This window comes from Prenolepis imparis, unplaced genomic scaffold (assembly GCF_030444845.1).
Source record: "Prenolepis imparis isolate NDT839.2.m4 unplaced genomic scaffold, iyPreImpa1.0 SCAF_1, whole genome shotgun sequence".
Classification (NCBI taxonomy): Eukaryota; Metazoa; Arthropoda; class Insecta; order Hymenoptera; family Formicidae; genus Prenolepis; species Prenolepis imparis.
The window spans coordinates 459,081-484,829 of NW_028141159.1; the positions used below are offsets into that span (position 1 = coordinate 459,081).

The 25,749-nt window shown below is 38.2% G+C and overlaps 1 protein-coding gene across 2 annotated transcripts in view; it reads right to left on the minus strand.

Annotated features, from left to right (window-relative positions):
• Nucleotides 1-25,264, minus strand: part of Kibra (WW and C2 domain containing protein kibra) — a 52,116-nt gene extending 26,852 nt beyond the window's left edge. Inside the window, exons 1-3 of one of the 2 annotated variants that reach the window (XM_083045386.1) lie at nucleotides 24,744-25,264; nucleotides 9,886-9,995; nucleotides 6,419-6,513 (exon numbers count right to left, since the gene is read on the minus strand). In XM_083045386.1, the coding sequence (XP_082901512.1) occupies nucleotides 6,419-6,513; nucleotides 9,886-9,995; nucleotides 24,744-24,871 (333 nt within the window). In that variant the 5' untranslated portion in view covers nucleotides 24,872-25,264. Of the gene's footprint in view, nucleotides 1-6,418; nucleotides 6,514-7,047; nucleotides 7,264-9,885; nucleotides 9,996-24,743 lie in introns of those variants that run through there. The other variant, XM_083045406.1, reaches the window with a different exon arrangement.
• Between the last annotated feature and the right edge of the window lie 485 nt (nucleotides 25,265-25,749).

A 25,749-nucleotide genomic window follows, 5' to 3' on the forward strand; every position in this document is an offset into this window, starting at 1 on the left:
CTACTCGCTGTGATTTCGTATTATAAAGCTACTTTTTCAATTCAATTTATGCAAATAAATAATCATCGCATTTAATGATATTCGCATACGCATTTCTATACGCATATATTCATCTCATCAAAGCGCTGTATAATAGAAATTTCATCGTTTTTATTTCGGATGTAAAAGAAAACAAGATAAATGAATAATAAAAACTAAAATATATGCGAATAATTATAACGCGCGATTCGTTCATTCGACGATTAGGCGGTATCCCGCAAAAATCGGCAACGACCGACAGTCGATGACGACGTCAATGACTTTGAGACTTCGGATTCGAACCGTTATGAGGCACATATGTATGTATATACATCGCGTCGCATATAGCTTCTCCTGAAAATCTCGTGGTTAATTCTCGCGAATATAATCTCGGCGAATGCGGATGACTCTCTCAGTCACGTAATCATTTCTTCATTTCGTAATCACTCGTACGTAATACGTCATAATCGTCATTGTCGAGCCCGAACGGAAGCCCGATGACCACGTCACGAGCCTGTCGCTGCATTTCGAAATCAACAACCAGCGAGCCGGTTCCTATTTGCAGACGGTCGCGCGTTTCCCGTTTCCTCCTTGGTCCCAGGAACGCTCGAGAAGCGGATCATTGGGCCTGGTCAGTGACGAGGAAACGCGTAAGCCGTCAACCTTCCAAAGCCCCACGCGATCAATCCTCTCTAGCCACGTGGAAACGATTTTGAGAAAACCGATAAAATACCTTGTCAGAGAGAGACAACAAGATTGCAGTCGACTTCTTCCATTTGCTACGCTTCAACTTCAATTCGGAGTCGAAGACTCGAAAGATCGAGTTTGACGAAATGTATAATGTGTATCGATCGGACTTTTAAAGCATAATAAAGCAAAGTGTAAGCCCTAATCTTTTTTTCTGAAGCTCTTAAAATTGTCAAGCTTATTGTTAGACAATATAACATAAAATATAAAAAATAGCTATCGGTGCTTGCGGTTGGCAATCACAGCTGTTTGAGCGTTCCCGCAATTTTTTGCCACAAATAAAAAGTTAGATTGGGAAACACACATTCGAACGCGGGCGATTCACGCTGGCAGCCAGAGACGGGAGACGCAAGTTGAAACATCAAGCGGGAAACGAGTATTGCGGCGGGAAAAAACGTACGCGCCGCGCGTACATGCCTACTAAAAGAATGAAATTCTCCGATCGATCGATCGAACGAACGGGCGGATGAACGAACAGATGGACGGACGAGCCAGCGAACCAACGAACCAACGAACCAACGAATGAACGCAGGAACGAACGCAGAGAGAGGGAATGGAAGAAAGTCCGGCACCTGCGCTTTCGAACGAGATCCGCGAACCGTATGATTTACGGCATCGAGACATTCGCAGTTTCCTCCGGCGGTGTCATAATCGGTTTTGTATCTGTCCGCGCGAGAGAGCCGACGAGCGCGATACGGGCCGAGCGGGCAAAAATAAATGGCAATTAACATTCCTCTCGCATCTCACTGCCTCTCGACGGGGCATCACGGAGAGAGACGAGAGAACGGGGAAGGAGAAGGAAAGAGGATCGGAGAGAGAGACGAGAGAAGCGGGATGCTGCGCTGCTCGGAGCCTCCGGATGGGGTCCGTAGCACGCGGAGAGAAGGTGGATGATAGAGGGAGGCAGGGTAGACGCGCGGGAAACGGGGCCCGTGTGCTGTGCACCTCTACTAGGAGGCCGGCAAGGCAAAAGCCAAGTAAAGCGCGCTCCGGCTCCGTTCTTCCGCCCGAAAAATGTCAGATTCGAGGCTCTTGCGTTGCGTTGCGTTTTGCGTTACGTTGCGGCGCATGAAATCCGTGGAATTCCTGGATCGCGAGGTCGCCTCAAACTTTCGAGTCTTTCTCTCTCGAATACCGACAATACTCCGATACTAGCCGAATATCGATACTTTCACTTCGAATATACTTTAGTACTTTAATACTGAAACGAACGAGATCAAACGGACGCAATTGCAACGTTGAGTTGACGCGATCCATATTTTCCAGTGATAAAAAAAAGACAGAAAGAGAGATAATCGTTATCTTTTATAAAAATATTATAATTAATTATACCATATATTGTAACTGGATATTAAAATTGGTGACATTAATAAGGCATTGATACTTGTGTCGCTCTCTATTAGCCTTTATTATCAATGAATAATGTTACAACATTACCATTACTGTGGACGTAAAAAAAATGACGACATTAATAAGGCATAGATAATTCATTTTCTCGACCATTGTCACTCTATAGCTTCGCAATTACTTTGCTTGATCTCTCGAGTGTCGGAAAAAACATGACTAAAAAGGCATTGACATGTTTTTCTTACGAGTACAAGCATCGCGCGCGGTGCGAGGTCAAGCACTATGATTTTTTTTCCCTCTCGATTCTTTATTCTTGATGGTCTTGGAATGCTCGCGAATGCCGAGGAAATTACGGATTCAGCCACGATCGTACGGAACGCGCACGAACGTGAGAGAGATTTATGGTTTAGTAATTATTCATTACCCGAGGATGAGTTTTACTAATCATTCATCGAACGTGGGCACGATACCGCTAGATGTTAAGATGCTAATTATATTCCGCGAAAACAATTAATTTCAAGAACAAATAATTTCCAAGTTCAAATAACGTGAATGTGTGTATAATGGATATTTATACATTAAACTTGCGCGTCGTTCGTGTCGCACATTAAGTTATTCTCGATGTTATTTAATGTTCGTATTCCTTGAATAATTTTTCTTTGCGCCACTAAAAATTCCGGCGCGACAGCAGTAATTCAAAATGGAGAAATCGATTGTAGAGTGGCGTAACTTTTAAAGTAAACTCCTCCAATCAAGGTTAATCGTGGCGTCTTTGCGAATTGCTATCTAAACTTTCGAAATTCCTGAAGGTTACGTCATAAATCCTCTCACGAGCGCGGCCAGTCATCGTTGGAATACGGAAAGTCATCACAAAGACGTTATTCGCGATATATACAAACTCTTTGACTTGCATTTCATTTCATCTCTCTATATCACGAGACGTCAATCTTTTATGCAATAATTTAATCTCGACGAGTAAAAATAAAAATATCAATATACAAGATGCATTAATTATCGATTATTCGATTAATCTCGCAAGATAAAAAAATATATTTATATCATTTTCCGTATTAAAAATTACGAAACGTAAATTTTAGAAATACCGATAATGTAAATTGAAGAAATATATAGCATCGCTAATATATGAAAGTCGCGCGCAAAGTATGCCCCACTTCCATTCCCGGTCATAAATTTAACGAAAAGTTGTGTGTTGACTCAGATATCATTGATTTATCATGATGCATAAAATTGTCACGTGCAGATTCACGACTGGTTTTTCTGCACTTGCGTTTCGCAATTTCGACGTGCAAATCGAATCGAATTATCCACGTACGAGGTCCATCTTCAACTAGCTACGTAATAATGCAAAGAAAAGTATATAATAATCGCGATAATAATATGCAGACTTTCACATGCGTTTATGGCAATCGAACGGGAGGTATTTTTATGCCTGAAAATTTCGCAGAGCGCATATAATGCATCGCGGCGCCGAGCCACCATGAGACGCTACTGGGCCCGCGGCTTATCCGTCGCTCGATGAGCACGGAGAGTTTCGCGCGAGAAGAGACGAAAGGAGCGAGAAGGAGCGAGAAGGAGCGAGAAGGAGCGAGAAGGAACGAGAAGGAGCGAGAGAAGAGACGAAGACGGGCGGCGCGGAGAGGGCTATTTGCATCGGAATGCAAGCCCCGGCTCTCCGCGTTACGCTCGCGAACCCGCGCGCGCGCGCGCGCACGCACGCACGCACGCATCGCGTATATACATACATACATACATACATATGACGCGCGTATCTACGCGCGTGAAACTTCCAAGGAAGGAAACCGCGAGTTTCCTCTAGCTAGTGTAATGCCTAGCTCAAGTGCCAAGCACGTGAAACTACTCTTATATATATATATGTATATGAAATGGTGTTGCGATTTCGCGTGCAATATCTTTCCGTGGAGAAAAGCTCGCGGAATATATGTATTTGCCGAATGAACGAAGGAAATTCGTTGAGGGATCGTAATATACATTTATGAGGAAGCTGAAATTAAGCGGAGTATATGACAATTGTTTAAGTAATCTCGATAATACAAGTTGATACTCTTATAAAGCTACGACAATCCTATCGATTACTCGTAAAAATATCCTTTAAATCAATCATCGTGTGTATATATATATATATATATATATATATATATATATATATATATATATGTCTCTTAAAAATGGTAAAATTTAAAAGGGGAAGTGTACGTGTCTATATAAGTTTTATTTACAAGTTTTGAAAAAAGAATGCAAGAGGAAAAAAATTGTATACGCGGTCGACTATCAGATTAGTATATCTTTGATGGGAACGTTGCTCGCGCGGGATATTTCAAGAATTTTAAGAATGTGAGAACCACACACATTATCTCTTGGCAACGATCTGGGTTTGGATATCTTATTTCCCACGCATACAATCGCACGCGAGGATTATACCGCGGTTAATTTGTAATATATACAGAAGGATGTATCCGCGTATATATATATGTATATCGAAGGTATACGCGCGCGTTATTGCACACCTTTAGCCACCTTTTAGCGCAAACACGTTTCTGCCAGTAAGCGTGTTTGCGCTCGAAACTGTGAATTTTCTAGAGATGCAATAATTGCTTAATCATTCTCAACGACGCAAACGATTAATTATCTCATTGTTGGTGGCTTTCAAGTTTAAAAAGTGTATTAAAAAATTATCATTAAATCTGTAAAGTTTTGTTGATAAGAGACTTTGTCGCGTGGTTGCAGTATCAAGTTTACTCAATTTACGAGGACACAAATGCTACTTAAAAATATTAAATAATATTAAATTTCCCTTCTCTTTTTACGTCACAGTTTAAATTTTCTTTAAATATAAAATCTCTTGAAATAGATATTCTCTCCTCCATTATTTTATATAGGTATGGATATCATATTTCCTTGAAATTTGTGTATGCAGATATAGAAGCTGATCAAATAAATCTACTCAAGCTACATGATTCGAAAACGCAAAGAGAAAATGTAGAACATTTTCTATGCAGTCGGTTAAAATATATCTCTTCTTTTATATCGGACGAATTTCACGTGTCGCGGCGAGAAAGCAGCTGCCATGCCGTCGACGACGACGAGAGACAAGAGAGGCTTTTAGACGCAAGGGATCTCTCGAAACTAGAATCGCGCGGTCCCAGCCACACAAGCAATCTCTCGAAAATCGCCGATGACATCATGGCCGTAGTATTCCGCCCGAAATAAATATACCGTACATCGACATTCCTCCCCGCCCGGAGCCCGCCGCCGTCGATAAATATTATTATCGTATCTTTCGTTTGCTCTCGGATTAAAGCCGGTGTGTGTGTGTGTTCGTTCTCCCTTCTTTCTTCTCTCTCTTTCTCCCTCTCTCTCACCTGGCGCACATTCCATCAAAAATTCGTAACGCAACCGCGCTGCATGACGTAAGAGCATTCCGGCGCGGATCCAGACTGGCGTCAACGACGAAATACCAAAGTACCTCTTCTCTCGCGAATATTCGAATTAGCTACCTGCCACGATCCTTGAACTATGTATTACCGAAGAAATTTCTCGCACGAGCACGAGTGTCGCAATACGCGGCGAATCTCGAATACATGCATCATATGCACATGTACACATACATGTGGAATTTAAAAAATGTATTTTTCTCTCCTCCTCCGAAGGAAATGCACAAATTATTTAAAATGTGATAAATATAAACAAACGTATCGTTTTTCTATATATAATAGTTTATATAATAATTTATAATAAAATAATAAAATAATAATAAAATTAAATAATAATATATAATAATATATGATAATAATTGTATAATAATTTTTTATTATTTTCAGGAATTTTTAAAAATTTTTTGACGAGTGATACGTATGTAAAACGCAAATCACGGGACTGCCATAATTGTCAAGCAACACGATATTAATGTGTACACGCATGATGCACGATCTACCGACATCAAGGGGACAGAAACGTGGTTAATCGCGTGTTAATCTACATTGCTGCGCTCGCTAATATACGTAGGGTACGACGAATGACCGGAAGTAACATGATTTCTCACGGACTGACTTCCTGCCGCCCTCGTCGACCCTCGTTGAAATTCCACCGGTCTCCCCTTCCTCCCTCTCTGCGCCAGTTGTTTTAATCTCGGTAAAGCGAGGTTCATCGACACGAAGAAGCGATTAACGGATCAATTCCGCTTTTACGAATGATATTTTAAGCGAAAGATCGCTCGCGCGCGGCTCAAAGAGATGAATGTTTATGATCAGTTGTTTCTTGAACTTACCTCGAGTGCGTCCTGTGCGTTCTGCAAATAGTCACGAAGCATGGCCTCCTGTATAGCGCGCCATTCCTGCCTCGGATCTTCCAATTGCGTTGTCTCTGTGAACATTAATCAAACGACGCGATTAAAACAAGGAGCCTTGTCGTCGCGTTAATTATTGCTATTATGCTTATGGCATTCTTAGTGAATTTTGCTCGCAAAACAGAATATTCCTTCAATGGTTCTACTAATATGTAAGTGCGAAAAATACTCGAAAATAATTAATTTTTGAAAAGCTAATTATTATGTCCAATCAAATTTTTTAAATAGAAAAAAAGAATTTCCTTTATAAATAAAAATAAAAATCAATTCTCTCTCTCACTTTTTTATATAAATAATCTAAACAATTATATGAATTTTAAATATAGTGTTAAAATATTACATATATCTATATAAAAATATTAATTGATACAAAAATATCTTGTGATAAATTTTTTAAATCTTTCAAAATAAAATTTGTAATATTTTATACGCTTTATAAATTTTTTATACGCATTATACAATAATTAAAAATAGATCACTACTGTAGAGATAAATGAATAGTTAATTCCAAGTGAATAATAAATAATAAACAATTTATAAATTATGCTCACTCTATGCTCCGACTTTTCAGGCCTTCATTCCCTCCTCTCTTGTTCATTCTTTTTCGTACACTCACTCGCGAAAACACGGTTAATCACGATTGTCAAAATATCGATAATTGCACGACACTTTATATGCGGCATTCCTGATGCTAATTGCACGCGACGCGCATTTCTTTATATTGCGACGAGAAAACACGAAAAAACTAAAAAGAAAGTATGGAAAATTATATAAATATATGTTCATGTAATATGTTTACGATTTATTCGTACGATTTTTTCGGCACTTGCAAATTATGTATCATTTGTCACGATAATATTACCTTTATGATTAACATATAGCATATTATTTTATTATTTCATATTATATCACAAATAAATATACAAGTTAAAATTAAGATAAATATTCGCGGCTTGCAAACTATATTCGAGAATATATATGTAGTTAGAGTTAGAATAGGTTAAGATTAGGTTAGGTTAGGTTTGTCGACTCGTTCGCACGGCAAATTTCAATGGAACGAATCTCGCGAAATGTACGACGCGATTTAACAACAAATTATAAACGCCGAATTTATGCGGTATCCGATTAATAAATATGACATTAATAACGATCGTATTAAAAGCGTCACTCGATTCGGAGCGTGATTTGTATCGCATCCGTAACACGTTTCGTTCGAAATGACTGAAAAACACGGAAATAATATCGGCTCGATTTTGATATCACGTGATACAGATTAATAATCGAGTCAAGACGCGATGCGCGATCAACAGAAAATACAACGTTACATTCGATCGATATTACATTTAAACATACCGTGTAATACACGTATTATTGTAACAAACAGTAGATATAATTTCATTAGATCCAATAGCCGCGCAGTTAGATAATCTTACGTTTATCGCGAGAGTTAATCGATTACGGGACGACAAATACTCGGATAATAATGACGGAGATCGCGATTTCGAAGGATAATGCGACACGTGGAGCCGCTTCCTGCTCGCTCGAGTCTCGCCGCACGAATGATATCAAGGTCACGACGTGTATAAAACTACAGCGAGAACAATGTGCCGAATACCGTGTGTGTTTTGATTCTCATTGTCGCCACGAAATAATCTTTACAATAAAATTCCGATAAAAGGTCGTGGATAAACACTTTACCCTTCCACACACGCACTCTCACCACTACTAATCTCGCGTCCCCCGTGCCGCCATGCGCAGATCACGAGACGGCGCACGCAACCTACGCGCAGCTACGCTTCAACATACACTCGAGACACGAGTGTAGATGTATGGATCTATTACTTTCGCGCGATGTAACACGCCGCGAAATAAATGCGGCGATTCTCTCGCGCTCCTTAAATTTCAGATTAATTATTAATAAACGTGTGTATTACACACACGACTTTTCGTATACTTCTAATCACTCGATCTTTCTGCCACCGCGTGTTTTCGATCCGAAGATTAGCACCACGTTGTACGCATCGAGAGAAATTTAATATCGCGAGGCGAGAGATACATTTGCGTCCGAGCATATTTAAAGAAGCAATTATCGCCTGTAAAAATATTCGCGTGATAAATAGACACCGAATTTTGCGTACAGTACTATTGTTTACGCGCATTTCATCTTTGTTGTCATTTGCAGGGTGAGACTCGAGCGAGATAGTAAAGCTAGTTGCTACTTCGTATTCTTGTCACATTATTTTCCGGAACGCGATCGCGACAAGTATTAAGAAATACCAAACGTGATCATATCGTATGTGTATTATTATTGCAATTGTCAATGCATGATTAATTTTCGCCATCATCGCGTTTTGCATAGTACAGTACAGTTGCCTGCTCGATCATTAATAAAAGATCGCGGATGCGAGAGCGATTCGATTGATTCGAATTGCAACGCGTTTAATTAATAAATGCAGTCGTTATTTTCATATTTATCATTTCAATCATCATTAGCGTTTATAATCGTTAATCTGTCATGTATTTTATGTGATTTATTCGATCGAAATCAATCGCGCAAGTCGACAAAGTGATAGCATAATCGTGAATATTGCGTTCTACGAATATCTGTCTTGCAGTTTTAACTTGTATATTTATTCACTCGTACAACTATGATTTTTTCGCAATTATAAAATAAAGCGCAAGTTGTGTGCGATTAATCGCATTGGGAATGTCGTGTCAAGTACCGCGTGATCATCGTATTCTGATGATTAGCGCGCGCGCGATCGTAATTAACCGTGTTTTCGCGAGTGAGTGCGCTATGTGAATTCTACGGGCAAAACAAGAGGGGAAGCCTGGGGTGGCATTGAGCTGCATTGCGCATCGTGCCGGTGAGTGTTGAATTATTTTTTTTATATATCACACACACAGATATTATTATATTATAAATATTATATAAAAAATTGAATCTACAGCAGTTGCACCTCTTGCATAATTTATTCTTATAAATGATTTGAAAGATATATCTATAATAATATTTAAATTTTTTTTAGAAAGAGAGATTAACACATTATAATATAATAATAATTATAATTTAAAAAATGAAATCGACATAATACTAAAACAATTTAACAAGAATGATTCTATAAACAATGAAAATTTTTAAGTAATAAAATCATACTTAATTTTATTTTACTTTTTATTTTATTTTGAAAGTAATCTTTACAAGCTCGCGAAGATCGAAGATCGAGTAAGAGAATGCGTACATAAAATATATCCATAAGCGATATGACACAGGATACGCGACAAAATTCCGATGACAATCGCTTCTCGTATCGCAAACCGAATATCTGGCTAACTTCTCGGCGCGCACACTTTCTCGATCAGATAATAGAAACAGAATAAAAACTTACGATTGACATGATTGATGTAGTAGGCGCCCACGTGCTTATCGTAGGCCTCCTCCCAACCAAGGGGAAGCTCGTTTCCGATACAATCCGCGAACGTTTGAGGTTTAGTAAACCTGTAACAATAAAAAGAAAAGAAATATTAAAATATCGCAATCTTTTATTCTATTGATAAAGTCAGTATCTTTATATAATTGATTTGCCCTTTCGAGAAAAATATACATATGCATACATGCTTTATTATCGAGTTGTCTAATAATATACAAAATAAAGAATCGAATTGACTCGCTTGCTGCGGAAATCTCCGATCGCATATAGGTACAAAATGCATTCATCATGTCGCGTTATATGTAAGTAAGCAATGATATATAATATTCTTATTTATTCATATAACAATTATGATAATTCTTCAATCAATATCGTTTTACATTTTCAAGGGTCGATCATGAAATTTCAAATTTTAATAATAAAAAATATTGCGAAACTGAAAGCCAAAATCAGTTCACTCGTTACGATTTCGTACGAAAATACGATTGCCGTATGGTACTTGATGAAATAAAATATCTTTGCCATATTTTGTTACATTTTTTCAAGACGTCTTTCGCGCTCGTTGTCGATGAATCGACTCGATTTATGCGTTCGATGTATTCGCTGCATATCGGCATCGTATATTAAATAATCGACGTGAAAGGGGTTCGCGACTCGTCGCGCGTTCGCATAATAACGTATTAACGCGCGAGACATAGTTTTATTTACGATGAAAACTACGAGCGCGAGGGACGGGACGGAGTATGCGAAAGCGTACTACGGGGCACTTTCGCTTCCGTCCATTCGGCCAGGACATACGGAATTTCACGCGCGAGCACGCTTTCGTTCGATCGCCGGCAGTCGCAGTCGCGACTCGTTAAACTTTGCCGTAAGTCGCGCGTTAACCTTGGCATACCGTAGAGCCGTGTCGACGCACACGCGTTCATTTATCCTTCTCTTCCTCCCTCCCCCGCCTGCTCCCACGGGGCCGTTCCCCGGGTACCCTCGTGTCGCGCGATGTACGCTCCTGACCTTCTTCTTCTCTATTTTTTTTACGCTCTTTCTCTCTCTCTCTCTCTCTCTCTCTCTCTCACTCTCTCTCTCTCTGTCTCACATCGTTATAGTAGGACAGAATCGCGCTAAGGCCAAGGGCACGCCGAGACCGTGAATCACGCGACGGAAAGAGGATTAAGGAAATTGTCCATGAAAACGCGCAATGAAGCGCGATCTGCTCCCTTTCCCCTGTCTAGAGAGCATCTGCTCTATTTCATATTAAAAATACAAACGTTCAATCAATCAATCCAATTCAATCATTAAATGACAGCATCGAAGGAATTTAAAAAAATAAAAAAATTAAAAGTATTTTCCATTTATATGCCAAATATACATTTGAAATTGCAAAAAGACGAAACATAAATTAATCTTAAATTCTATATTTTAATTCATGAATTTTCTTCTGTGAAGATAAAATAGTTCTACAATACGTAAGATTGATAATTATAAACGAAAGAACAAATGGACATCTCGCATTTTTAATGTACAGAATAATTTTAATATTTTTGTGATGTGGTTTTCCATTTGAATTGCAACATACATGCGTAATATATTCGTGTATTTAATATAAGAGAGGATCGTTTGTAAAAAATCATGTTTCTTTGACTCATTCGTCTATGTACACAAGTTCGTATATTTCTAGCGACGATAACACTGCGTTTCAATTTTTAAAAACTCCATATTAGAGATTGCTTCGACAATTCATTAGTTAGTCGTAATTATCAGTCTCGAGAAAAGATATTATGATGCATAAGAGTTTTAAATTTAGAAAATCTACTTTGTAGTGTAAAAAACTCAGTAACGTAATAAAGGAATTAACATAATTAGCTGAAATAACTCTGAAAATGAAATAAAAAGAGAATATATATAATATATATATATATATATATATATATATATATATATATACCGGGTGTCCCATTTTAAAGGACCCACTCAAATATCTCAGAAACACTGCGTTAAATCAAAAAATGTTTCCTACAAAAGTTGTAGGGTTTCGAGGGGGACATAACATAGTAATATTCATATGACCTTGGGCGGCGTCTCCAAGGTCAAGTGAAGGTGAGAATAAATTTTTTAAATGGAAACCCATATTTTTTATTATAACATTTTTTTCTACTAATTAATTTGAACAACTTTTATCTGAAGCATTTTTTTATTTTCCTAATATTTTTTCTTCTTTTCAAAATTCATTCTCACCTTCATTTGACCTTGGAGACGCCGCCCAAGGTCATATGAATATTACTATGTTATGTCCCCCTCGAAACCCTACAACTTTTGTAGGAAACATTTTTCGATTTAACGCAGTGTTTCTGACAATGAGATATTTGAGTGGGTCCTTTAAAATGGGACACCTGGTGTGTATATATATATATATATATATATATATATATATATATATATATATATATACATATATTTATTTATCGGTTAGATTTCTCAAATATTTATTCAGCTCGTTTACCACTTCTCTATTAATTCAATTAAAGACTAAATAAATTAATCAAGTTTGCTCTGTAATTAACATATCTTGTTTATAAACGCTAATTGATGACTATTAATGACGAATTGTATCGGACGAAGTTGTTCGAGCGAGAAAACGTACGGAAAGAATTAGCGCATTCTGTTATACCGCTTTCATGCCACGTCTACGGAAATCGAAATCAGATACTCCAAGACACATATTGTTTAACATTCCGACTCGCAGCGGAATCCGCATACCGCTTTGTCAGTTGCGTGAGCGACATCCGATTACACTATGTTCTTCATTTTCATTTTCTTCGTGTATAGCGCGCGCGCGCGCCATAACTGATCGTTATTTAAAGTACAATTACGTAAACTGCAGGGTATTATTAATACTAAATTAATGCTTTGGCAAAGATGCGATTATCGCGAAAAAAAGAATGCTCGTAATAATATATCATAAAAGTGCCACGGTATCCTTAATCAAAATTTTTTCCGAATAAACGATAAATTTCGATGTTTTTAAATGACAAATACACATAAAAGTAGTAAATATAAGCATAAGATCATTATAGTTCCAACATATACTTCATTACATCACAAAAAAAATCGATCAAGGTTGTATCATCAGCGTTGGAAGAATTTTGGAGGTATCGAAATTTCCACGATAATCGCGATCGTTTGAATTTATCATCGTTGCGAATAAAAATTGCGCAACGACGACCGGTAAACAAACAGATTCGAGCGTATAATTTCCTGTATGCTGAAATTCCAAAGATCGGCCGTCATCCGAGTCTCCCGGCGCGTCATTTTTTCTTCTTTTATCGCGCGCATATACATATATGTATACAATACAATAAAACGAAATTCGCAGAAAAAATTCCAATCCAAGCCTATAACCGTATCCTATCTTCTCCTTCCTCTCCCCCCTTCCCCCGGTCGATTCGTGGATATTTGCGCGATGACGAGAGCCCCTTCGTCATTAGGTGATCCATGACGGGCGCTCCAATTCGCGACAGACATATTGTGCAAGTCCGACAATGTGTTTGTTTTACGGCGAATCGCCGCGAAATCTGGTAGCGCTTTGCGAACGATCGTTCAAGGCCGAAGAGCATTCTTTTTCGCACGACACGCATATATATAATTATTTCGCACGTGCCTCGATTTTATTTCTGGATATTTGCAATTTGTCGAAATCCTTGTTTCAAGAAAAAAAAAAAAAAAAAAAAAAAAAAAAAAACTAATAATTTCGATATTTCGATTAATCTTGATAATTACGGTCAAAGTTCGTTAAAGCATTCGATAATTTTATTTTATAATTTTATTTATTAATTTTAATTAATTGTAAGTTGAAATTCTTGAACGAAATAACCGTGCGATTAAGCCGACGTCGTGATAAAATTAATTATTCCGAATTCGCTGAAGGGTCCGATGTTAATAAAAAAAAGTCGCGATGACTCAACAATAGCGCTTTTGTACCACGTACAATTAATGAAGTGAAATAAATGAGACATTACGCGATGAGTATTCAACGAATGCGCAAACGCTCTGTCTCTCAATATAGCGAGGCAGAAAAACGGCTCGTTGCCGGTGTTAATTAAATTGAAACTTCAGACGTAGATCAAGGACGAGCAGCGTGCCGTTATACACGTTGTTACAATTTCATCAAAAACAGTTGCTCATCTCCTCTCATCACATTAATGATCTCTTGTGTCTTAATCTATGTCGAGATAAAATATCGGTATGCTATCTAAAATTGGAATTTGTGACACATAATTAGGCAATTAAAAATAAAGCATCAAAATTAATTAGTTGATTAATTAAAAAAAGACAGAAAAATAATTGAGATAATACAAGAATAAAATAAACAAACTAAACTTAAACAATAAAGCAAAAATCATTTTTATAAATTTTTTTATAAATTTAAACAAACAAGAAAAACAGAAATATAAATTTAAAAATTAAAAAAAAAAAATTATCCATTTGGCAAGATATTACATAAAATAGTTATAACAAATAGTAATCAGAACCCACTTAAATATATAAGTAACATTGGAAGAATTTAACGAATATCCAATCCGCAAAAATGCGGAATTATATGCAAACTTTTACATGTTTAATTACCGTTGTCAATGTTAATTAATAAGAATCTTTAGTCAGAAAATGTAGGAGGAATTTAACACTGACACGGACTGAGAATTTTAACAAGCTTCTAATATAGACGGTTTGCGACTGTAAGAAGGTGATAACAGCCAATAATAACAAGTTCATTTATGCCACGCCGATAAGACTAGAAACGGTGCACGATCATTCGCTATAGTCGGTTGTCGATCAACACTGCATCGACTCATTCACGAGATGCATGTTTACGACAGAAACAAAAGTTACAAATTCGCATATTGCGCTTCATTAACATGTCGACAATTATATATGCACGGAAACACAACCGAAGCAATGCGTTCAAGAAAAAAGAAATCGATATGCTTTCCATTAATTTTATAATACAATTACAATATCATTCACGCAAAATGATAATCTATCGGAATTTTACTTTCCGAAAAAAATTAACAACTTTACTTAATTTGTAGATTAATTTTTTCTCTCTATCACTCGTTTTAATTTATTATTAAATCATCTTTATCGATTCGATGATTACATTTATTTTCAATTCATTTTCGTTACGGGGATACATTTCAATGAAGAAAAAGGCTCATATACATATATACAGAATATAAGTGCGGTGAAATAATTTTCTTATCCGAATGCGACATTCATAACTGCAGAGTGTCCGCGGAATATAAGACGCATTTCCGACTGCGTGCATGAGATTCCTAGATTGCAATCTGTCGCGTACATACCTGTGCATTGCGTACGAAGGAAACAATAGGCTCGCGAGACAGATTACAGTAATATTCCTGTCGCTCTCGACCGTTTACGAAAGAACGCCTACAACGTCTTTTCGTGAATGTTGCAAACTCGAGTCTAATAGCGATGGAAAGTTGAAACCCGTTTTATGTGTTGAGGAATAGAAATCAAAATTACTGTCTTTCGCGAAGCACGAGTTTCGAAATTTTATTTTAAATACATTTTTAGAGTATAAGAAAATTTAATTATAATATAGACAAATTTATTAATAAAAAACTTAAAAGATTATATATTAGTGACATATAAGCATTATTGATTAAAACTAAAGAAAATAGTCGTGAAAAAGTAAGAGAATTAAATAAAACGAGATAACAGATTAAAAAATAAAATAAGAAAGATAACGTCACTTTCTTGTTTCTCAATAAGAAAAATTAAAAACTTGTCATAAATTACATGCAGAATAAAATAAATTGATAAATCGCAGTAAACAAGAAAAAAAATATATGATAAATTTTAATACTGACTTATAAATATTTAAATATAATCATGAAATAATCATAAATGTCCAATACGTGTACGCATGTAATTTACAATGAAAACGTCCAAAATAATTATAAAAGATGCAAGGCAACAGAGTTTTTTAAGGAATAAAAGCTAGTGTTATCTAAAAAAAATGTATATGTATATATTTTATCGAAATGAATATTTCTCGCGTAACTAAGGAGTCGTAAATTCGAAGCGTTTTCGCGCGAATATGCATTCCGTACATCCTTTGAGACGTAATCTCTTGGCGTGAATATATGGGATGACACTTAACGTCGCGCTTCGAACATCGACCGAGCCCATCGGTGTCACTAACAATAAAATGTATATATTTTTGTTGCTCTCCATGTATAAACGACGACGATGACTCCATACGCGGAGCAATAGCCATACGCTTCCGAAATAAAAATCATTACGACAACATCATTACGAGAAGATCATAGTACACAAAGTACTTAAGTTCTCGCGAGTCATTTTTCATCACAAATTTCTCGACCAATTTCGGAGTCCAATTTTTTCTTTTTCTTTTTAACAAAAATTCCGATAATTGTTAAGTCATTAACGATAAAAAAATAAGTAACTGCTCGAGGATTGAATTCCAATAAGTGTAAACAGATAGTACAATTATTACTTCTATCTAGACAAATTCATATTGTGACGATTAATTACAAAGATACGTAAATTGAAGAAAATGGGCGATCTGTGTCAACGTTTTCATCAAGAAAAACATTATCTCCAGTTTGATGAAAGGATTGAGCGAAAGGTAGATCGTTGCTTCGATCTTTCAGACATCTCGCGCGCATGACGAAGTAATTACACGCAAATAAAACGACACCTACTGCAATAAATAATATACCGGCGAAATTAAAATTTACGTTCGCGCGAAAACGTATAGGCGCGCTCTGGCAGAGAATTCCCGTTTTCTTGCTTCGACACGCCGGCCAACGCGTTAAATTGTTAAATCGTTCCTCTCTTAATCCTCTTACCGGCGACGCTTACACACAAATATGTATAACACAGAGATTGCTTAAAATTGAAACGGATAGCGATGGTTAGCAATTTAATAATCTCACTAATAATTCCATAACGAATACAATTGCTAATTCACCGTAGAATGCATTACTTATTAATTATTATTTAATATATAAATATTATGGAATTATGATGTATACATTTTCAAAAAGCAATTTTATGTTAGAAGCAATTACATTAGCCAATATTATAGTTGAAAGCAAATACGTGGTAAAAAAAAAATTTTTTTGTTAATGCAATTTCCCCCCGTTTTAATAAATTTTATTACAATTGCTAATTTACTGTGGAATGCTTGTTTATTAATTATCTAGTATCCGAATATATTACGGACACACCTTACATGCACTCTTTCAAAAAGCGATCTCACTAATGTTCAAGGCAATTATATTAACAAATATTATAATTCTAAACAAATGCATGATAAAATTTTTTTTGTTAATGCAGTTCCTCCCGTTTAAGTCGATTTATTTCTCCATTTTTCGAAAGCGATAAAAATATCCGCGAATGTGCAGGATACTTCGCATTACAAGGGGATTAAAAAATGATGCCGCAGGTCGCGGATTGGAATAGCGATAGGGCGAAAGACGTCAAACGGATTAGTTTCTCCGGCGAGATTTTCCGAAAGAGCCTCGCTCGCCTCGACAGGTGTGGCGTCTCTTCTCGTTGGCTAAGGTGAAACACGGCCCTGAATAATGCGGGGCGCGCGTTTATGCGTGGGCATGCGGCTCGCGTGCGTGGGTGCCTCTTCGGCTACCTGGCTCTGCCCCAAGGGCACTGCTCGCGTTGTACATTAGCGAACGCGCGCACGTATCGGGATATCGCTCACGTTTTCGCACTTTTGCCTCGCGGCGCACTTTTCGACCGATCGACCGATCGATCGCACATTAAAGGAGAAATAAAAGACGAGCGAAACGAGATGCTGGCAAAGTTACGCCAGTAATGAAAAGAGAGAGGGAGAGATTATCGTCTAGGAATGCACGTCGCGCATCTGGAACGAGGTTGAAGCGCGAGAAACGCATACCGATCTGCTTTGCGTATATGCAAAGGAGGAGACGATCGCGAGCAATAAATCGATAATTGTATATCAATTTCCATAAATCTTAAAAGGATAAATTGGTTCGCGTAAATAATCTCGTAACCGCGATCTTTGCTTATGCGCGAAAAAATGTGGCACCATTATGAATGTTAAGAGATCATTTCTAGATCGAAAATCGAATCTTTTATACCTCTGTTCACATGTTCGAAATTAAAAATCTGTAAATTTTCGCCAAGGATTCGTACGCGGAAGAATTGTCAAATTCCTCAAGAATCCCTCGGATGCGCGTGCAAGAAACATAGATGCGCCCTGCAAACGAGTAACATCCTACACACAGGCATGGATCTTTACGTTTATCGTTTTTTCGATCCGCGATCGGCTAATTGCGTATACGCGGTGACAGTGGTTTACGGTAAAGCGCGTAGCTGCATAAAACGTAAATTGTAATTGCAGCTAATGATAGTTTAAAATACTTTTAACGGCCGTAATGGCCGTTTTGTCGAGGACACACAACTGGTTTTGCCATGGCGTTTGTTTATGCCGGGGCGTAAAGATTCCGAGAAGAAAATAATGATACTCTCTCTCGAAAGCCTCCGCAGGAATCTCTCCGTTTGCCTTCGTCCTTCGGTATGCGGGGTCCCGTGTCTCACGGCCCAGGAATGTATTGAATTTCCAAATTTGGAAATACTCCTGCCCCGCAATTCGTGCCACGACTCCGGTTACGTACACACACACACACACACATATACAAATATACGCAAAATATTATACTCGCGTTCGTTTGAGTGTAACTCGCAAATGTTTGCGTCATGAAACATGCGCGTTGCTTCGACCTAAAATAGCGCATATGCCTAACAAATAAGTTGTTATTTCTTTAAAGCGCGTATCGAGTATCGCGGTAGATTGGGAATATAAACGCGTAATCCGCGAAAGGTTTGCGTCACGAAACACGTGTTTCGCTTTGACGTCGAACAACGCGTATATCGAACAAATGAGTGACATCTTTCAACTGCGATATCTATAAAGGAGACTAATGGACATTTTTTCCTTAAACAAGATATCAGAAACACATAAAATTATTACAAAAAAATAATTTTTTGAAAATAACTTTCACAGAATAATTTCGTATACAAGCCGGGAAAAATTCCAAGTCACGTGCAAAATACGATGTGTAGAATGAACTCGAGTATGAAATATTTAAACGAATAATGAAAGAGAAACATGGAGATAAATCTTTTTATAAATACGTACTAGTGTAGAGCAAATCATCTATTTTATATACATATATATGTATATATATATATCACAAAGCAAATAAATAGTAACAATATCTGACGGACGATTCTGAATTCGCGTATGTATGAGCTTGTAATACGTATAAAATATTTGCAATAGTAAATTTGAAGCGTCTACGTGCAAGTGTGCAGTTGCAAGCACGTGTTCGTCGCGTTGACGCCCGTAGAGAGGGTCGATCCTGCCAATACATAATCCAAAAATATTTGGCAGCGAAATCCTTCCGAGCTCATACTCGGCTAGATTTACGTCACGATTTACGCGCGTTTTGTATCGAGAGACGTAACACAGCGTTTATTAGCACGAGGGAAATAAAAAAAGAGAGAGAAAGAATAATAAGACTATAAAAACAAAAGATGTATAACAGATGAGCTATAATAAAAATCCCTCAATAAAGAATGCAGTAAAAACCCTTTACGTATAGCAATAACGACCAGTAATATACGCATCGATTAACATGTAAAAGTATAAATTAAAACGCGTGTATTAAGAGCACAATAATTCGTGATAATTTTTTATACACGATTTATGCGATATAGAATAATATCGTTTGTTTTATTTATTGTTAGAAAGCTCGAGAGAGCACAAGTACACACTGAAAGAATTTTCTTTTAGAATTTACTCTGAAAATCATGGTAATCGTGCGGGACAATATGGTATCAAAAGAATTTTATGAGAATTTCTCTGATTAATATTTATCACAATAAAAATAATAATATCTATTACAATAAAATATAAAATATGTTTAATTAATTTTACTATGCAATTTAGTAAAATTTATCAAACATGTTTTATAATTTATTGTAATAGATATTATTATTTTTATTGTGATAAATATTAACCAGAGAAATTCTCATAAAATTCTTTCCATACCATATTGTCCCATGATTACCATGATTTTCAGGGTAAATTCTAAGAGAAAATTCTCTCATAATATTTTTTTTTTGCTTACTCTTCCGATCTTAATTTAAAGCGAGATAAAATTGCGAATAATAGATGACATATGATAAATGCCTATGGGGATCCGCTACCAAATGGAATGCGAAGGACGACGTACCCGCGAGTAGGCTGACGGAGAGAGAGAAATCTTTCTAAACACAGACGACGAGCAGATGCAGCGCACCCGCAATTCGCGATCCGCGATCGCAATCGACCGCGTGCGTACGTGCTTGCGCGTATCGTGCCATGCAACTTGCCCTCCTTCCCGTCCTCCTCTCTCTCTCTTTCTCTCTGATTGTGAAAAAAGGAGGGACTCGCAGAGAGGCGAGAAGTAAAACGGACGAAGAGAGGGATGGATAAATTTCGAGGAACGAAATTTCGACGAACGAGAAGCGATACACGGAAACGGCTCTGTGTGCCGCTGTTGTTCGCGTTTCGACACCGCGTATATAAATGAAAAACAGGAACAAATGGCACTCTTGCCGAATTAATTCCGGGTGTGCGATCACGATTTGGAAGACGGCTTTCGAAATAAAAAAAAAAAAAAAAAAAAAGAACGATAGGTAGAGAATTTTAGGACTTGCACATCGATTTGTTCTCGATTATTCCGTCCTCCTATAACATGATAATAATTTTATTATTTAATACCTCCGGGCGCGCCAATCAAGGAATGTGAAAGAAACTAAAAGCGGACCGAGAGAGACTATTTTTAGATCGGTCGCAGGTATACGTTATGTACCGGTTGGCCCTGTAAGATGGTGCACTTACACAATAGTAGACTCACGGCTATACGCAAATATGCGTGTATCATGAATCGATACTGGGATTTTAAGTGCATACCGAGTCGCGAGATTCTTTTTATTTCGAATACTAACGAGTAAGTACTATAGTTATGTAATTATGCACATCTCCATTCCATTCGATATCTGTCATCGCGTCTTTCATTGTCGTTCATTCTCATCAATCAATGACACCGTTTTAACGAGGCGAGGAAGATTTCGCGCGTTTCGATTTCGATTTTAATCGAATGCAATTGGAAAGACTCGACTCCCTTTTCCATGCTCCATTCCTTCGAGAAGACCCAGGAGGAGGAGACCACCGCTTCGTAATCCCGTAAGAAGATCGCGCTGTTTACAAATGCATCGCGTTGACGCTGCCAGACGATCGCGGAATAAAAAATTCGCGCCTGGCATTTTTACGCCGTTTACGAATCTTGGCGTTTGCATTATTGCAACTCCCCCCTCCGCCCCCGTCATCTCACTCCTTCCGCTCCCGGGTCCATCACGTTGCGCGCGTAAACCACGAAGAGATATATGTTTCGCCGGGCGAACATTTCGCGGCGTCACCCCACCGGCACTTTTACGAGGTAGCAATCGTAAATCATACTTTTTTTTCGCGCCGCCAAACGACAGCTTACAAATTGGCCAACAAAACAAGTTCATTCCGAAGTGGCTTAGGCGTTTAACCAAAGGAGAGAAGGGCAGGCCGCATTAACGGGGGTAACAGTAAACCGAAGTCGAAAATGAGCGAAATGATGTCTCTTTTTATTATACCCGCTACTGTTGTCCCGAGAATATAATTTTACGTCGATTGGATTTACTACGTTATATAAAAAATCATTATATATATATTATAAATTCTCGCAAGAGACAAGCTTACTTTTAAGAAGAGATTTCTTCAAAGGACTTTTACAACTAAATAAAAATTTCGAATTATAATTCATATTTCTCGCATGCATACCTACTTTTTCTTTTGAAACAAAGCATATAAGTCCACATGACTCTTATTACACAATTGTCTTTTGTTTTACGAATTGCGGTGCTCCGGCTTTTTGACATTTTTTTAAATGTCATGATGAATATTATGAGAATCAATTAAATGGGATAAACGGAATATATAACAGAATATAATTTTTTTCAGAACTTACGGATTCGACGAGTTTGAAGAAATTTAATTTAATTTATCGAGCGAAATTCGCGCGGTAAATTTTGGACGTATCATCCCCCTGGGTCATCTCGATTCGAGTGACGGCGCAAAAGCGCGAGACTCTGACGACGACGGCGTTTCGATTTTCGCGCCGAGGCCGCGAGAGGCCCGAGTCTGATCGCCAGATTTCTCGCGTTTTTCAGCGAGGCGAGAGAGCGCGCGCCGCGCCGCGGCCCTGGCGGATGGAATGCGGGCGCGGCGAGTCCCGGCGAGTCCTCGGCGCATTGCGCGGTATATATGCTATGGATATATACGCGTACTCGCGCGCGCGAATACACACTCTGTGTCGGCGCTCTGTTAAGCGGCGCTCACACAGGACGAAAAGCGCGATTCTTCTCCCCCTCCCCGCGCAGAGGCTTCCTTATAAATACATATTTTCGAGAGCTTTGAAGCTTCACGCTCGAAATCGGATTTAAAGACCCAAGAACACGCCTTTAAAGATTTAATTCGCGTTAGATTTGTATCCTTGATAGTTATATGACTCTTTAAAAAGACAATGAGTCTCATATCATGCGTTACTTGAAAGATAAAAATTCTCATAAATTCTCGTATCATTATACATTTACGAGAGAAAGATAAATATATAAAAAAGCAAGAGTCTTTGCAATCTTTCAGTCTAAAGAATCTCCGCGCAAAACTTAATTTCGCGAGAAACATATTGTACCGTTCGGTCCATACGAGCATAGATTTTCATTGACACGTAGCGGGATCGTTTGGATCGCGATGAATGTGGAGAATCGCGAGATTGAATTACACGGGATCGTAGATTATACGTAAGATCGTGAGGACTATCGCCGACACGCATGAAATATACGCGAAGAAGGAAAATCTATCTTCGATTCAACAAAGAATATCGCTGGTATGCGGACTATCGCTTAAAAGGCTGATAACAGTATCAGGGGGCGGGATGCTTTTTTTTATATACAACGATAACAACTATCGCTAATCCGCGGTTAATTTAGTGCAGAGATTTTTCCAAGCTGTCGTTATTGTTGAAATAACGTGCGATCTCTCAATAAAGGATTCATCGTTAATTCATCCTCTCAATGAAAGAAGATTGTAAATAATATAATAAAATACAAATGTCTCTATACAGTTCAGAGACAGATGGAGATATATCTGACATTTCTAATTGATTTTCGTTTAAGAGATATCGCACAATAAATCAATCTTTCAAAATTTAAAAAAAAATGCATTTTAAGAGCGTCATTAGTTGCTTTCCATTTACATCAAAACTCAGATAAATCTCACTTCTGTCTTTCTTCAACATCCATGTTAAAGAAAGACAAAAGTGAGATTTATCTGAGCTTTGATGTAAATGGAAAGCACCTATTATTCGACAGTACGTAAAAATTACAACATAAAATTTTTTAAATTTATTTGTTCTAAAGACGATAAAATATTATTTGTAAACCTTGAAAGTTATCCAATATATTTAGATTTTCGACTTTTCAGAGTATAAATATTGTGACAACAATTTTACGATTATTTATACGAAAAAGAAAAGAGATTAAATTTCATCAAATAGTAAATTTAATAGCGCTGGAGATGTAGATCGAAAGATTCTGCTCGAGCTGAATTAGCTATCAATTTCTCTCGCGATCGATGCACGCGCCTATATGCAACTATGCAGCCTCGATCTTCGAGACTGCGATTCACGTGTATATGTATACGTGTGTGTATACTTTGTCAAATTTAAGCAGTGTTCATACACGAGGTTAAGTACGATGACAATGACATTTATTCCGTCAGTTTCTGTCCGTCAACGAGTTGCAATACGAATAAAAATCGTCGTAAAATATTTGCGACATCTTTAAAAAAAGAATCAGTTTATCGACGAGAGTACTCGTATTCGCTCGCGGAAAGTTATGCGGACGCGTTAAGGCACGTTCACACGGAACAATATCGCGCGATTTCGGAGCACGCGATTTACGTTCACATAAAAGATGCCTTGGAAGTCGCACACTTTCTCTCTACGACAGATATTAGAAACAACGATTGTTCTAGTACCGAAGCATCAATTTTCTGTTCTTTAACATTATTAAAGTCAGAATTAAATTAGATTTTTGCGAAATTAAAAATTTAAGAAACGTAAATAAATAACGATACATCTTATTGTTCAAGTTTAATATAAATCTTTCTTTTCGAATTGTAATTGAAATCTCAAAATCAGCATTATTCTAGAATGGGTCAATTCTAATTTGTATATAGAATTCCTCTCTTAAAAAAAAAATACTGTTTTATTTATGTTTGTATTTTTACGCTTATTTTCGTGTTTATAAGACTAAAATGACTATTGACCAAAGCAAAAAGTGTCGAGTCTCCGTATCTGCTGTAAAATGTATAGAGAAAGCGCGCGCGATACACCCTATATACATACATTCCCGCCGAATCGCGTATCCTCGCGAGATCGCGGTCTCGTGCGCGGGAGAAAGGGGAGAGGAAGCGGGGAAATCGTGACAGGAGAAAAGGGAGGGAGAAACATCGCATCGTCGTGACGCTCGAGCTCACGCACACATTGACACATTCGCTCACGTCGTGCATGTGCACGCGAAATTTCTCGCGCGCGAGACTCGAAGATGCGCGAAAGAGCGGGATATGAGAGAGAAGAGTCTCTTTTACGTACCTATCCCGGGGATCGATCCACGTAGTTTTCTTCGTGTTGTGATCGATGAAGTACACCTTTCCATCGAAGTCCTGGGCGACGTCCCATCCTTCCGGAAGCGGTATCTCCCCATTCCGTCTCCTTGGCATATTTCACTGCGCTCTAAATCCATCCAAAAGCTCTCTCTCTATCGCCGTGCAATCGACGGGCGCATATCTGTGGCGCACGGGCACACGTTTCTCGCTTCTCGAGTCGCATATACGTCTCGCTCTCGCTCTCGCTCGATCGGCCAACGTGAGAATAGGAGAGAACGAGACAAACGGGAGGTGAGAGGTGGAAAAAGGGGGAGAAGGGAAGAAACGCGCGAGAGAGAAGACCTGGTCGGTGAGGAAGGAGACAGGTGGAAGGGGAAGAGAGCGAGCGAGAAGCGGCAGCGGAGCGACAAGGACGGAGATGAAACGTTATTGCGCACACACACACACCAAGTGCAACAACCAGGGGCGTATATGTGTGTGCGCGCCAACTCTTGTTATTTCTCTCTCTCTCTCTCTCTCTCTCTCTCTCTCTCTCTCTCTCTCTCTCTCTCTCTCTCTCTCTCTCTCTCTCTCTCTCTCTCTCTCTCTCTCTCTCTCTGATTCTCGCTCACTACTCCGCCATCATGAATACCTCATTATCATGAGCGGAGTGACGTCAGAGTCCCCGCCTTCAGATTCCTCTCGAGCGGAATTCCACCGTTAACATAGCCGACCGTCGAGAAGCAGGCCCGAGACGGCGAGCGACGGCGGCAGCGACGGTGACAGTGTCGTCGTGTTGCGTTCGCACGGGTGCATCGATCGGGTGCACTTGGCGTATCATCGCCGCACCACCTTCCCAAGGTGGCCTTCCTTTTTTCCCTCTTTTCCTTTTCTTCCTTTGGCACACTCGCGCACACTTTGCGAATCTTCTCGGTTACATTCGACACTCGATTCTATTTGCGACTCTCACCACCAGAGAAATAATAATAATAATAATAAAGAAACAAACCAAA